The sequence below is a fragment of the Mirounga angustirostris genome, unplaced genomic scaffold, assembly GCF_029215605.1.
Source record: "Mirounga angustirostris isolate CCGP_5_RB_7025 unplaced genomic scaffold, mMirAng1.0.hap1 SCAF_9, whole genome shotgun sequence".
NCBI classification, from domain to species: Eukaryota; Metazoa; Chordata; class Mammalia; order Carnivora; family Phocidae; genus Mirounga; species Mirounga angustirostris.
In genome coordinates, this window is record NW_026991717.1 from 46,473,765 (window position 1) to 46,490,241 (window position 16,477).

Below are 16,477 nucleotides of genomic sequence, written 5' to 3' on the forward strand. Positions count from 1 at the left end.
AGCTACTCTGTGTTCCTTGTAAAACCCCTCACTCCAGATGTTGTCCACACTTGTAAGGCTGAATGTCTGATATCATGGACAAGAAAAACTGAAACTGATGGCTACAGGCAGTCCTTCTAAAACCAAGAACTAAGCCGATATTTAATAAATAAATAAATGTGAGACCTGAAACCATAAAAATACTAGAGTAGAACACAGGCAGTAACCTCTCTGACATCGGCCATAGCAACTTCTTACTAGATACATCTCCTGAGGCAAGGGAAACAAAAGCAAAAACAAACTACTGGGACTTAATCAAGATAAAAAGCTTCTGCACAACGAAGGAAACAATCAACAAAACTAGAGGCAACCTTTGGAACGGGTGAAGATATTTGTAAATGACATTTGGGATAAAGGGTTAGTATCCAAAATATATAAAGAACTTATACAACTCAACATCCAAAAAACAAATAATCCAGTTAAAATATGGGCAGAAGATATGAATAGACATTTTTCCAAAGAAGAAATACAGATGACTAACAGACACATGAAAAGATGCTCAACATCACTCATCATCCGGGAAATGCAAATCAAAACTATGATGAGGTATCACCTCACACCTGTAAGAATGGCTAAAATTAACAACACAGGAAACAACAGATGTTGGCGAGGATGCAGAGAAAGGGGGGAACCCTCTTACATTGTTGGTGGGAAAGCAAACTGGTGCAGCCACTCTGGAAAACAGTATGGAGGATGCTCAAGAAGTTAAAAATAGGATTACCCTATGACCCAGCAATTGCACTACTAGGTATTTACCCAAAGGATACAAAAGTACTGATTTAAAGGGATACATGCACTCCGATGTTTATAGTAGCATTATCTACAACAGCCAAATTATGGGAAGAGGCCAAATGTCCATCGACTGATGAATGGATAAAGAAGTTGTGGTATATATATACACACACATACATACACACACACACATATACACAATGGAATATTATTCAGCCATAAAAAGGAATGAAATCTTGCCATTTACAATGACAAGAAACCATTGAATAAACTCTGAAGCTTTAAAAAACTAATTATTATTTTTGAACATTTACTATGTGTCCAGCACTGCGACACAGTTGTTCCTAAGCTAAAATAGGAAATCTTACCTATTGTCTACTACCAGTTACATCTAAGAATTAGCTGTAGATACTGATTAATTTATATGGTCACTGAAATTACTATAGCAACATGAGAAGTATTCATAAAGAAAAACATTTTGGCATATACAGTTTATAAAGACATTGCTTTAAGCAAAAATTATGAGGTGATATCTCATTTTTTTTAATCAAGTAGGTTCCAGTTCATCAAATATTTGAATACCTACCACATGCTCCGTACTGTGCTAAGTGCTTGAGGATTCATATCATGGAAAGTAATGATCTTTCCTTACTTTGTATGAGGTACCCCTTTTATGTTATTCCATAGAATACTGCATTTACCACTATCATAGCACTTTATATATCTAACTGTAGTTGTGTGTCTATTTACTTATCTGTCTTAATGTATTTCAAGCTCCTTGAGGACAGAGCCATGTTTTATTCACCCATACATCCTCATTACCTAAAATATTTTTAATACCCAGTCAGGGTCTACCTTGCCCTAAAATAATTTTAAAAGAAAACCTAAAAGTTCTTTCCAGCCAATTTTCCACTGAATAGATCTGACCCTTCTATGTATATCCTTACCAGGGTATATTTTAATACACCATTATATTATATAATATCTAGGTTTTACAATTTATTTATTTATTTATTTATTAAAGATTTTATTTATTTGAGAGAGAGAGAGAGTGTGAAAGAGAGCACAAGCAGGGGGAGAGGGAGAGGTAGAGGGAGAGGTAGGCTCCCGGCTGAGCAGGGAGCCCGATGCGGGGCTCGATCCCAGGACCCCGAGATCATGACCTGAGCCGAAGGCAGACGCTTAACTGACTGAGCCACCCAGGCGCCCCTACAATTTATTTTATATAAATCATATATTAGAGTGGCTACTTACTGGGAGAGAAATCACAGTCTTATTCTCCAAATGACATTTTAAGATGGGTAAATTCTGGGAGGGTTTTGTTGAAAGCTATTACCATTCATAGCATATGAATACTTACAAGTTTAACTAAAAAGGTGTTTCTTTCTTGAAATAGCTGACCTGTCTTCTCACGGGCCATCAGTCTCAATTTCTTCCCCTTTTAGATCTTGACATTTATCAAAAGAGACTGTAACTAGTCCACTGTCAATAATGCTAGTTATTACTCAACTTCCTTTATATAATTGTATTGTAGAATTGCAAAGTATGTATTAATATAGTACTGAATAGTTTAGGCCCATTGGTTCCTGAGAGTCCACAATTAAATCACCATCAAGAATAGTTCTTGCTCGGGCACCTGGGTGGCTCAGTTGGTTAAGCGTCTGCCTTCAGCTCAGGTCATGATCCCAGGGTCCTGGGACTGAGTCCTGCATTGGGCTCCCTGCTCAGCAGGGAGTCTGCTTCTCCCTCTGCTCCCCCTCCCCAATTCGTGCGCATTCTCCCTCTCTGTCTCTCACACACAAAGTAAATAAAATCTTAAAAAAAAAAAATAGTTCTTGCTTTTATATCCTAGCACTTTTGCTACATTATCTAGTCAAAGCATTCTTTTCTAAGCCTTGAATCTTCTTCCTAATCTTACCAGTCTCTAAATACTAACTTCAAAAAAATAACTAATAAAGGATACATATATTAAATTCTTAAATTAGGTATTAATGTATAAAATGTATACAAATTATTTATTATTATATGAAAATAATAAATGATATTAGATAATTTTTATAAACTAAGCAATTGGATCACCAGACAGAATGAAAACCTCTTCTATCTAAAATACGCTGATGGGGCAACCTGGGTGGCTCAGTCGGTTAAGCGTCTGCCTTTGGCTCAGGCCATGATCCTGGGGTCCTGCGATGGAGCCCTGTGTCAGGTTCCTTGCTCAGTGGGGAGTCTGCTTCTTCCTCTTCCTCTGCCCCCTCCCCCTTGCTCATGCTCTCTTTCTCTCAAATAAATAAGTCTTTAAAAAATAAAATACCCTGATAGATTAGTCCTATACATGTATGAGTTACCTGTATTAACAACATACATGACAATATCATCACAATTTGTAAATTGTTAAAATAGAAGAAAACTTGTCAAATGTATAAAAAAATTAATTCTCTAATTCCAGCCTCTGAATATGGAGAAAAGCACTGCCCAAATATTTTTGGTTGATTAGCTTGGATTCAAATTACTTAATGTCTTTGGACCTTAGTTTTCTTTTCTTTATTATAAAGTGATATAGAGGCAGTTCAACCAGAGAATTTCTAAGATACTTTATAAATTGGAAGATGAACTTTACTTCTACTTAACAAGCAAGCATCTCTCTCATCTACAAATAGCTTTCTTATCCATCCAGAGAGGCAGAGCTATTGAGTGTGGGCTTGAAAGTCAGACTGGAGCTGCTTACAAGGTGAATTGTGTTGGGCAAGTTACTTAGTGCCTGTAAGCCTGTTCATTCAGTTGTTAAGTGGGAGTAATAATATCCACTCCTCATGGGGAGTGAAAATTAAATGAGATAATGCATGTTAAGTGTTTAACACAATGCAAGGCACATAATGCTTAATGAATATAAGATATTACATTCATGAATACCACCTAAATCTATCTGTTTCTATATCGCCTTTTCCTGCCTCCTATTTAGAAGAAAAAGATGAATCTTTGCCTACACTATGGAATCTATCACTTGTCTTAGTCTGTTTCTACATTCCTCACCCCTGCCCCTGCTTAATGTGACAATTGTTTTTTAAAGATTATTTACTTATTTGACAGAGAGAGAAAGAGACAGCAAGAGAGGGAATACACAAGAAGGGGGAGTGGGAGAGGCAGAAGCAGGCTCCCTGTGGAGCAGGGAGCCCGATGCAGGGCTCGATCCCAGGACCCTGGGACCATGACCTGAGCCAAAGGCAGACACCTAACGACTGAGCCACCCAGGTGCCCCTTAATGTGACAATTTTTGATGTACCCACCACCTTTTAAAAATAACTAGATTTAAAAAAACTAAAATAATTGAACTTTTACTTAAATGTAGCCTTCAGTGGGAAAAAAAAATCCCAGTATAGTCTTAGTCAAACAGGAAAGAGAAAAGATTTATTTAATATGGCCTTAGCACTTATTTAGAACTGTATCTCCTTCTAAACTACTTTTCACTTCTAATCCCTAAATGTAAAGTAAAAATGCAAACAAACAAAAGCCAACTTCAAAAACCCTGGTTTTGAATATACTCCAGAGAAATGTGAGTAATTAAAGCCAAGAGGTAGAAGAAACAGTTGTGACATGGGTAGAAAGGCTGACATGGATAAGGGATGATTAAGAGGAAGTCATGAACAGAAACAAAAAAAAAGAGGGTGTCATGATGGGGAAACAGCTACCTAGATGTCATTATATAAACCAAAGTTAAACTAAGTGATCTACATAGGGGCCAAGGAATTTGTAGTTTACCTTACTAAAGAGAAAGCAGAAAGTACTGGAGAATGGAGAAGGACCATAAGAATAAAATGGAGTAACTAGATCTTAGATATAGAATTATATATATAAGAATCTAACAGTCATGATCATATAGATAATATGAGAAGCAAAGGAGACCTAGAAGGTCTTTCCTAGAAATAGACCTACAAGGGTAGTTTATTTACAACTCATTTTTATACTTTCAAATTTCCTGCCTGGATAAAAAAGTCACCTCACTAGCTGGAACCACAGGAATGGCACTGAAAGCATCTGTTCTCTCACTAGGATCTCCTCCTGCTGCTTTCAGATCCTAATCTGGTTATGTTGATGCACAGATCTTCAGAGGATCATGTATTCATTAGGGATTTGCCAAGATGATCTGCTCAGCTTAATTGTACAAGATTGAGTGGAAGTACACAGAGCAAGGTAACATAAGTGACAGCAGAAATTGGTATATATATTTTTTCCTGATGGACAGATGAGGGATGAAGAGTTTAAAAAAGGATTCATGGAGGCTGCTATTACAACAAATCACTAGCAAGAGCTGGACTTGATTATTTTGCTAGTGATGAGAAATAGCAGAGGTACTTGTCTAGGGTTTAGTAATGGTAAATCACAAAACTAGGAATAATAAGAGGACTTGCCGATAAGTTAATCATTATCCTTGGTTAGGCAAAATATCATGAAAGGCTGTGCAATCAAAACCATAGATCATGCTATATTAAATAGTTGAGAAGTATGAGGTTGATTGGTAGGTATTATTCAGGGAAAAACAAGTCAATTTGACTAACAATCACTGTGACTCTGTAATGGTAGAAAGCCTAATAAAACGTCTATGAAGATGGAATCATAAAGTTAGTAAAGAGAATACTTTGTCCAGGTACAAGTTTTAGAAACATCTATAATCTTCAGTGCTTTACAGAGAGTCATAAAGAAGTCTAACCTAACAGAGAATTTGCCTCTGCCTCTATTCAGTATCCAAAGAGAAGAGTTAGAACAAAGATGAGTACTGGAGAATGTTATAACAGACATATACCTCCCCTTTGGTCAAATATAAGTCCATAGTTCATATATCTTGAGTTTCAAAAGACTTTAAATGAAAAAGATTTATACACATAAATTAAGAGTTTAGAAGTTCCTAAAGAAATAATATAACCAATAAGGAAACTGGAAATGACCTTTCCTAGGTAATCCTTTGTCCTGCCAACATGGATTTCCTCCTTGTAGGTCTTGGTCCTGGGATAATAATGGCATATGATATGACATGGGTATCAGAAAGCATGAAGATCCTTTCTGCAAATCACAATAAAGATAAGCCCCACAAATAAAATAATACAGCTACAGAGACGTATGACATTATCAATTTATTATTGACATTTATATAAATAAAATTTAACATTACATAATTTATTATTATGGTACTAGTTATAGACATCATTTATCTGTAGTAGAAAGTATTCTATCCCTATGTTAAATTTATTTTTTGTTGAAAGTATATCTGGAATTCTGTGGGATGAACTGTATTTATACTATAGGTATTCCAAAGAGTTCACAGGGGTAGAAAGATGCGAAATAAAGTAATTATTAAATATGAATGCATAAAAAGGCCCTAAAATCTCAGGGGTCTTCAAAAGTGAAATGTTATGAAGACCTAATGTAGTATTAAAAGTAGCCATATCTTGTTTGAAAAAGCAGCTTTATAGTTTTTCCTTACTTTTATATCCTTATTAAATTATAGATTACTGGGGCTCAAATTTATAAAGAACTACAGAAACTCTTAACAACCCAGAAATTAATGGTAGAGAATAATAGCTTTAATGCTGAACAGGTTTAACAGAACAAGGGCACAATCTTATATCCTATTTCCTTACCAAGCAAATGGATACCATGTTGGAGGAATGCCGTCCCTAAACTTTATTAAGTATTCTTTTAGGGCTTCTAGCTCTACACCAACAGCCAAAGAAATATTATAGATTTTGTTGTAAATCAGCTAATCAGCCACTGGGTCATGAGGAGGGAAAGTGTCTCTGACTCTTATAAAAGAATGTACTCATTGGGGCACCTGGGTGGCTCAGTCCGTCAAGTGTCAGACTCTTGGTTTCAGTTCAGGTCACAAACTCAGGGTCAGGGAATCAAGCCCCCATGTGGCCACCTCTATACTCACTAGGGAGTCTGCTAGAAATTCTCTCTCCCTTTCCATCTCCCTCTATCCCTCCTCCTGCTCGTGTGTCTTCTCTCTAAAATAAATAAATAAATCTTATAGGAAAAAACCCCCCAGAATATTCTTACATATAAAAAAAGAATGTAATCATTAAGTACTCTGCCAGATGTAAAGCAGTGTCTTATTTACAGACCCTCAGGATTGGATAGTTCAATGGGAATACAGGAAACAGGACTGGACTGAGAGGATTATAATGGGGCATAAATAAATTGTTCACAGGCCTATAAGATCCCTGGAAAACACAAGATTTGCATCATATTAAAATGGAGTTACTTCACCAAATATAATGCATGTTCCTTGATTAGACCCTGGTTTGAACAAATCATCTATAAAACAATTTAGGGGACAAATGGGAAACTTGAATATGGCTTAGGTATTAGAAGATATTAAAAATTATAATTAATTTTGTTAGATGCAGTAATGGTACTGTGATTTGAAAGGAAAATGCTCTTGTTTAGAGACACATATTGAAGTATAAGCAAAAATACAAAAATGTTTTTCATAGTAAAAAACAAAAACAGTGTTACTGTTTCAGTTTGGTGGTCACTACAGTAAACAAGGGAAACTAAGCATTTCCCTTAGTGACTGACCACCAAGATAGTTGTTCCCATTTATCCCTTCTATAAAAATAGGATTACCTTGGGGCTCCTGGGTGGCTCAGTCGTTAAACATCTGCCTTCGGCTCAGGTTATGATCCCAAGGTCCTGGGATCGAGCCCCGCATCAGGCTCCCTGCTCAGCCAGGAGCCTGCTTCTCCCTCTCCCACTCCCCCTGCTTGTGTTCCCTCTCTAGCTGTCTCTCTCTCTCTGTCAAATAAATAAATAAAATCTTTAAAAAAAAATTGGATTACCTTAGTGAAGAATGATGTTCCTAAACTCCTTTGGTTTTCTTCTGTTCTTTACTGCACCCACTTAACAAAGTCCCAAATCTAGAATAACTACCTTTGCCATGCCTATACCCTGAAGAATACTTCTGCAGAAAAATCACACAAGAGGTATATTCATGTAATAATTAGCATCCTCAATACTACCTTCTTAATTTCTCTAATTAGAACTTCCTCCCACATGCCGTAAAGACTATTTCAAACTACCTCCTTCAAATCTGTTACCAAACTTAACTACTCCATCTTAGTAAATGATCTTGCCTTCCAAATAGTAACAGAAACTAGAAGCATTCAAACAGTAGTTTTCTCTACTTCCTGCTATCAAATCTATAAATTAGCTGTACTCATAGTCTATTCCTTCTCTCCTTTAAAGGTCTCTTCTTCAATCAAGGGTTAATCCCCTTTGCCTGTGAAAATTTCTGTCCTTTCTCACCTTCTTAGGAGCCTTCTCTCATCAATTATCTCCTCTCCTGAACCTTCAACCTTTCTCTCTCTAATGAGTCCTTCAATATCGAAACATGATCAAGTCTCTCATACTAAAAAACAAAACAAAAAAACCCTCTGGATTCCATACTCCACTGCAGTTATGAGCCATTATGTCTATGCCCCCCTCACAGACAGTTTCAAACTAGTTTCCTATCATCTGTTCCTAGTTCCTGACATCCCAATCATTTCCTAACCAATTCAAATTGAGTTTTTTCTGCTGCCACCATTCTCTAAAAGGTACCAACGAAATCCGTATCATGTTTCCCCCCAGTGTTCTCATCTTACTCATCTTTTCAACTGATTTAACAGCATTTAACAACTGAGATCTCCAGTCTTCTTGAAATACTCTCTCCCTGTTCTTACATGATACCATATTCTTTAGATTTTCCTTTTCTTTTTTTCTTTCTCAGTCTTCTTTGCTAGTTCATACTCCTTTAGTTGATCCTTAAATATTAGCACTCCTTAAATCTCTGTCCTATCATCTCTTTTCTTCTCATTCTTTATTTTCCTTGTAAATCTCATCCTCTCCCCAAATTACCATTTATACACAAAAATTATTCCAGTCTTGAACCATTTACCCAATATTTCCACTTGGAGGTATGCCTCAGAAGCAGCTCTAACAGTTCCAAGGCTGATTTCATGCTATTTGTCATCTTCTCTTCAGCATTCTTGGTGTCAATAAAGAGCACCACCATTTATCCAGTTCTTCGTGCTCAGAGCCCAGAAACCATTCTTTCTTAGTTTTTACATCCTAATCACCAAATCTGATAGATTACCTCCTAAATGTCTATGGAATCTTTGTACTCTGCACTTCTTTACCATCCTAGTCCAAGTCACTGTAACATCTTATTTGGCCCCTGCAATAGTCTCCTAACTAAATCCACATCCACATCCACATTTGCCCCCAAATCCAAAGCACCTTAATGTTGTACAAAGGGGGGAGGGAGAGAACACAACACCTTGGATACACTGTTTAGCCACAGAATAAGGTTTACTGAGAAAAACATGGAAGCAGAGAAACAGCAGAATGCACCCATTTTCTGAGTTATCATTATCTCACAGAAAGGTATCCTTTGTCCAGAAACAGACACACGGTAGAAAGTGCTTCAGGAGAGGTACCCCTTCCCCAACCACACAGGAACACTGCGAATCCCTAGCTGACTAGTAAAGGACTTCTGGTCAGGGATATGGCCTTGACAAAAAAGAGAACATCTACAGTTTAGTCTGGGGAGGTTGCATACCAACCACCAATGACAGTCAGAGATCTTGTTTTCCCATTGACCGATCTCACCCCTCCTGAGCCAAAAAAAAGAAAGAAAACACAAAGAACCACTAGGCCATCAGGAGACCAAGGTGTTTCTCCTCTTAACTCAAGACTCTACAAGATCTGGTACCTGCCTATCTTTTTAGTCTTATATCATGCCTCTTAATTTCTATGCTTCAATCACACAGGACTTCTTTTAATTCCTTAAGGAGTTAAGTTCTTTCCCTTCTCAGGGCCTTTGCACACACATGTTCTATCTGCTTAGTTAATCCTTTTTTTTGCTAACTGATTAAACTCCTAAAAGATTCATTTTTCAAGTGTCAGTTTATTTTTTAAAGTTTTAAAAAATTTTTTATTTATTTGAGATAGCGAGAGAGCACAAGCAGGGGGAGCGCCAGGCAAAGGGAGAGGGAGAAGCAGGCTCCCTGCTAAGCAAGGAGCTGGATGCGGAACTTGATCCCAGGACCCTGGGATCATGACCTGAGCTGAAGGCAGACGTTTAACTGACTGAGCCACCCAGGTGTCCCACAGAGTATTTTTTTTAACTATTATTTTTTAAAATTTTAATTCCAGTATAGTTAACATACAGTGTTACATTAGCTTCAGGTGTACAATATAGCAATTCAACAATTCCATATATTGTTCAGTACTTAGAGTATTCTTATATAAGCAAACAAATCATTTTACACTGCTTTGTGCAATTCATTGATTAAAGTGTTGAAGGAAGTATGAAGATCCGATTTCTGACTTCAATCCACTTACTTTCATTTAGAGAAAGAAGGCACATTTACATGAAAAGAAAACTGGTAACCAGGTACTCATCTGTAAGGGAAGTAAGAATGACAAGTCTCATAACAGCTAGAGGAGGATGGGTAAAGTAGTGATCCTCAGCCTTAGCTGCACACTTAAATCACCTGGGGAGCATTTAAAAAATACAGATGCTTAGGTCCTACCTCTAGATATTCTGATTTAACTGAGTTGGTGGTGGGCTCTGGGCATTAGTATTTTTTAAAAAGCTTCCGGGTAGTTCTAGTATACAACCTGGTTGAGAACTACTGGTTTTAGGAGAAAAGGAGTAGCTGTACTGGAGAGTTAGTATTTGAAATGCTTCTTAAAAGCTAGGTGAAATGTGGGGGCGCCTGGGTGGCTCAGTCGTTACGTGTCTGCCTTCGGCTTGGGTCATGATCCCAGGGTCATAGGATCGAGCTCCGCATCGGGCTCCCTGCTCCGCGGGAAGCCTGCTTCTCCCTCTCCCACTCCCCCTGCTTGTGTTCTCTCTCTCACTGTGTCTCTCTCTGTCAAATAAATAAAATCTTAAAAAAAAAAAGCTAGGTGAAATGTGGATAGGCTAAAAGGAGTGAGATCTTTTCAAATAGGAATTAAGGAGTAAGAAATGATGGTAAAAATGCAGAAATGGTAAAGCATAAAGTGTCTACGAAGATAGAGGACTATTAATGAGTAGGCAGGCTATATGGCTGAAGCAAAGTATTGGCATAGGAGAACAGTAGGAAACACCTTGCATTTTCATCCTCTAGGCACTGAGGGAGGATAGCAGTAGTGCTACTGAGCATTTTTGCTATATTATTGACATGACCAGAGCAGTATTCTACCACAGAAGCCTCCCTATAAGTTGAGAAACTCCTCAAATAGGTAGCAGCTGTACAAATGGAAGAGATGGATGAAGAGAGAACAAAAAGGATAAATCAGTAAGATTTCTGGCAGAGCCATAAATGGCATAAGAAGAATTTAAAGTTACACCGATAACTTCAATAATAGTAAACACTATCAGAGACAAATCCTGATTCTTTCTTCTAACTTCCCCTCAAATACACACATCCATCATTAGCAATCCTAGTTCTATCTCTAAGGTTTATCTTTATTTTTTTCTTAGAAAGTAAATAATACTTTTTAATGCAGTAATCTGTGAAAAAGGAGTTGAGACTTAAAACAAAAAGCTGATTTGAAGTAACACTTAAATTGTGAATCCACTGCATCCTAAATATTTAATAATTACCTTCATAATTTGATGAATAAAGAATATTATGCTGAATTTTTTTATTTTGAAGTCAATCATAAGACATCTCTAAATCCAGCTCCTTTAATTTAGAATAACAATTAAAAAGCTATTTCTATATCATACCTTGTATTTGGTCATGGTGCTAAAATGATTATTCCGAAAGAACACACAAAGTTCTCCTTCCTGAACCGTTGAAGTTAGTTCACATAATCCATGGTATGTCAGTTGAGTGGCTGTGTTATTTAGAAACTGCTCAGCTACAAAGCCTATGGAACCAATGCATAATATTAGATGGAAGAATAATTTCAGAATTAAAAAGTTTTTCTATTTACATTGTGTTCCAAGTATGAAGAAAGGCCAACCAAAATAAGATTTTAACTACTATAACATGATGACTCCAAATTGAAGATTTTTCTTTCTAATTTTGCTATGGAAGATGTGTTTATAGACATTCTCCATCCTGAAGAAACAGTTATGTGAAATTCTTTTTAACAATAAATGTATTTACTTATACTCCACCTACTTCCAAAAAAGGATTTCAGGCGCTATCAATAAAAGATACAGACACAATAAAACTAAAACCCATTAAAATAAATAAGAAGGCAAGAGTTAGCAATTTAAAAAGTAGGTAGGGATGAAAGATGTATGTCAACAGCTACTTTCCCAATGGAAAGGTGTTTAACAACTTCAGTTGCTTTAAGATGTTAACAAAGATCCCAGATAGTTCTCAATTCACAAACTGTTCAGTTTTTGCCTTAAAAAACTAAAAGGAGGTGTGAGACCAAATAGAAAACAGTGGGATAACTGATGCCATTTTTATCCTAATGTCCTATCACATATACCACTCATTATGTAGATATATCAAGTTCAGAGACAGAAATGATCTGTTTTCAAAACACAATGAAATATAAAGACGTTTTCTAGAGTTTAATTTAAAAGATATATGTACAGTTGATACTCATTATTTGTGCACTTTCATATATTTTCGTATCTGCAAACTTGCCTAGTAACTAAAATTAAAAATCCAAAATCAATACTTGCTGTGCTTCAGGGTCAATCTTGGATCTGTACAAAGTGGCAAAAATTTTCAGTCACTCAATGCACACATTTCCCACTGAGGTCAAACAAGGCAACGTTCTGCCTTCTTGTTTCAGCTTTCTTACTATAAATAGACTTTTCACAGTCTATTAGGTATGTCTTTTTGGGTGTGTAAAATGGTCCCCAAGCATACTGCTGAAGTGCTGGGGAGTCAAAGGCTGTGATGTGCCTTACAGAGAAAACACATATTTTTGCAGATTCATTCAGACATGAGTTATAGTTGCTGTTGGCCATGAATTTAATATTAATGAATCAACAATATGCTTTAAATAAGGGGTCTCTAAACAGAAACACAAATAAAACAAGGTTATATACTGATCAGTTGATGAAAATCTTGTGACCAGAGGCTCACAGGAACCTAATCTTGTGTTTCCCCTAGGAATAGTGGTTCAGTATTCATGAATTTAATGTTCATAGCAACTTTACAGAACGTAACTACCAGGAACAATGAGAATCTGTATAAATAACTTAAAAGGCTGTATTTTTCTTCTTTCCTTCTTTTTCTTCCTTCATCCTTCTGCTCCCTTCCTTTAATAAGGAATGTCTCAGAAGCAGTGGGGGTGGGGTAGGGTAGGGTGGAATAGAATGCTCTAAAAAGTTTTATAAGTGAGCAGAGAGGTGCAGATACAGGGAGGAAAGATAAACCTACATTAAGAAACTGACACCTCAACAAGACATTGAAAAATAAACTTCGTAGGGCCAGAGGCAGCTGGATAACATAGCTTTATTCCACTCCCTCTCTATCCCTCACTCTTGGTGTCAAGCTATAGCACTTCAAGCTGCAAATGGTTGTAAAAAACTACCAATGTATCACACTATTCCAAGGAATTGGTTAAGGTTGGAGGGGAAGTGCAAAAAAGTTATACAAAAGGCCCCTGCCAAAGGAAATTTATAGCCCATTTGCAACTTCTTGGGTTTATACATTTAGTAGAGCTCCCCCCTTCAGTTATTATCATTACTTTGCTAAGTACTAAGTTACTGAGTAGACTATATACTAAAGTACCTGCTATATAACAGTTTCAGTCTTAAGCACTATATCTATGCTGAGAAGTACCACTGTTCTACATAATATCCACGTTACTAAATGCTTCCTTCAGAAAGATGTTTCTAAATACCCCTCCCACATCTCACACAATATCCTCTCTAAAAATCCCTTTCAAAAAGATACAAAAAATGAGTGGAGATAACTGAATTCACAACATAATATTTCATGTGTGTGAAATTCAAAAATGCTACACTAGAAAGGTCTTTCTCAGGTACTTCTTTCTAGAGAACAGGGTATCAGCTCAAGAGAGAATACATGACTTGCTCGAGGACATAAAACTAGTAACAGCAAAGTGAAGACTGGAACCCAGGAGAATTATTGGCATTAAGTTTAAAAATTTAGTGCTGATTACTATAAATGCAAACTGAATTGTATTTCTCCCAAGCCATAAAGCATATTCTAATTTAGACTTATAGAGAACAACGTTTCCTAATTCTTTTACCAACTCTTAAAATGACCCCTGTGGGGCGCCTGGGTGGCTCAGTTGGTTAAGTGACTGCCTTCGGCTCAGGTCATGATCCTGGAGTCCCAGGATCAAGTCCCGCATCGGGCTCCCTGCTCAGCAGGGAGTCTGCTTCTCCCTCTGACCCTCCCCCCTCTCATGTGCTCTCTCTCTCTCAAATAAATAAATAAAATCTTAAAAAAAAAAAAATGACCCCTGTGATTTTCATGGACTGTTCAAAAGCCTAATCTAGTTTCAACTTTTCATAACTAATTAAACAAATTTTGGTAAACAATTCTAAGTGTTACATAGCAGTTTACTTATTTGCATTGCTTCAAATGACAGTTTATTTGCAACATTTAGCTTAAACTTCATTTTTTTTTTTTTAATGGGTTCCACCCACCCAACGCGGGGCTTGAACTCATGACCTTGAGATCAAGACCTGAGCTGAGATCAAGAGTCGGATGCTTAACCAACTGAGCCACCCAGGTGCCCCTTAAATTTCAATTTTAATGTTATAGATACTGTTATTAATGATACTAAAGTAAGGTTAAAATTAATATAATGGTAATAATAAAATTATATTACTAAACGTAAATTTAAATTAAAAATTGTTGACATTATGTGTTTGAAAATATTTCTCTCAGAAATTCACTAAATTTATCAAATTACTTTCCTTCATTACTGAGGAGTTATTAGAGAACAGAAAGGTACTAAGTGCCTTAAAGAAACTGAAATAGAAACAGAGGCACTAAAATTAGGCAAAAAGGAACAAAAAGAGGATACAGGAAAAAAGGAAAACTTGGCTTATTTTTAAATGTTGGCTAGATTTGGCACTGCTTAAGATTTGCATTCAAATTTAAACTCAATCAGAACTTTGTCACTGTGATAGTTTTAAACAATGATTTTCTTTTTAATTTCATCTACTATCAATTTTCAAAAATCAAATACATTATATTAACATTTTTCCCCAAGAGGATGCAACAAAACAATCCCTTTTAATATGACAAATACCCAGATTTTCTCTGAAATACAAGGGCTCATATAATTTGATTCCAGGGATGTAGTAGGGACCAGAACATTCCTATTGTGCCATAAAATAAGGAAGTACTCAAGAAATGAAGACATGTTAAAAGAACATGGGATCCAGGCTGAGAGGATTCCACTGGATAAATCTGAGACAATTCTAAGCATTAAAAAGAGTCATGATAATAATGGATTATAACATACTGAATAAAAAAAAATCTATGAGTCTACATTGATAAAAAAATTTTTTAATGGGGGAGGAGAAAACACTTTTTATTTTTACAGAAAACTGCCAACTAATAAATGTAGAAGGAATAGAAATATCCTAATCACCATAGTAACGGTTGATTCAGATAAGAATCAATGAATGCCAATTGTACTGGCCAAAAGATTATTAGGGAACAGGGTATTCCCGCAGTTTCAAAGCATGATATCAGAGATTACTAATTAATTACAAAAGGCAAAGGACATCTTTACAACAAAAAAATCTGGTAGATACCACTTTAATCATATCATATTTCAACATCACCAATAATGGGATAATCAGACATCTATCTTGTGCCACCTGATTTGATGCACTGGGAAAGACAGAGTATCACCTATGTAGTATTCCCACCAAAAATATATGACCTATTCTATTCATGAGGAAACAGTCAAATGAATCTAAATTGAGGACTATTCTACAAAAAAACTGGCCTGGATTATTAAGAAAAGTCAATATCAGAAAAGACCAAAAAGAAAAAAAGAAAAGAAAGAAAAAAGATTAAGGATCTGTTCTAGATTACAGGAAGCTAAATTGATATGACAATTAAATGATTCTTGATTGGAGCCTACATTGAAAAACCTTCAAAGCTAAAAGGGGCATTATTGGGACAACTGGAAAATTGAGAATATGAACAGTATATTAGATAAAAGTATTGTATTGATGCTAAATTTCCTGAGATAATTGTATTGTGACTACATAGGAGAATTCTTGTTTTTAGGAGACAACTGTTGAAGCATTAATGGGTAAAATGCTATGATATTTGCAACTAATTCTCACATGACTTAGGAAATAGTGTGTGTGTGTGTGTGTGTGTGTGTAAACAGAGAAAGAAAGCAAAACTTCAATATGTTAATAATTGGTGAATTTAGGCAAAGTGCATAAATAATCCCGGTACTATTCCAATTTTTTTATGGATTTGAGTTTTCAAAATAAAAGAAAGAAAAAAGAAAATCAGTATCATTTAATCAGAAATAACATGAATTCAAACTATAATCTTCAGTGTTGATAGCACATGATAAAGGCTCAATAAATATTTGAATGAATGAATATTCTGGAATTATTTAAGCATTTTTTTTTTTAACTTAGGAATAACCGTTAAAGAAGAAATTATTACTGAGAAAGCATCTGGAATTAAATGACCAGTCTGGCAGCTGGTACTGTGCTATTTTTTTTCCTTACTGATTTTTGCTGCCATGC

The 16,477-nt window shown here is 36.0% G+C and overlaps 1 protein-coding gene across 4 annotated transcripts in view; it reads right to left on the reverse strand.

The window, feature by feature from the left end:
- MINDY2 (MINDY lysine 48 deubiquitinase 2) overlaps positions 1 to 16,477 on the reverse strand; it is a 78,528-nt gene that overhangs the window by 17,129 nt on the left and 44,922 nt on the right. For 3 of the 4 annotated variants that reach the window (XM_045899973.3, XM_054513517.2, XM_045899974.3), the window contains exon 6: positions 11,528 to 11,670. The exons of the other annotated variant lie outside the window; for it this stretch is intronic. In XM_045899973.3, coding sequence (XP_045755929.1) covers positions 11,528 to 11,670 — 143 coding nt within the window. The remainder of the gene's footprint in view (positions 1 to 11,527; positions 11,671 to 16,477) is intronic. 4 annotated transcript variants of the gene reach the window in all.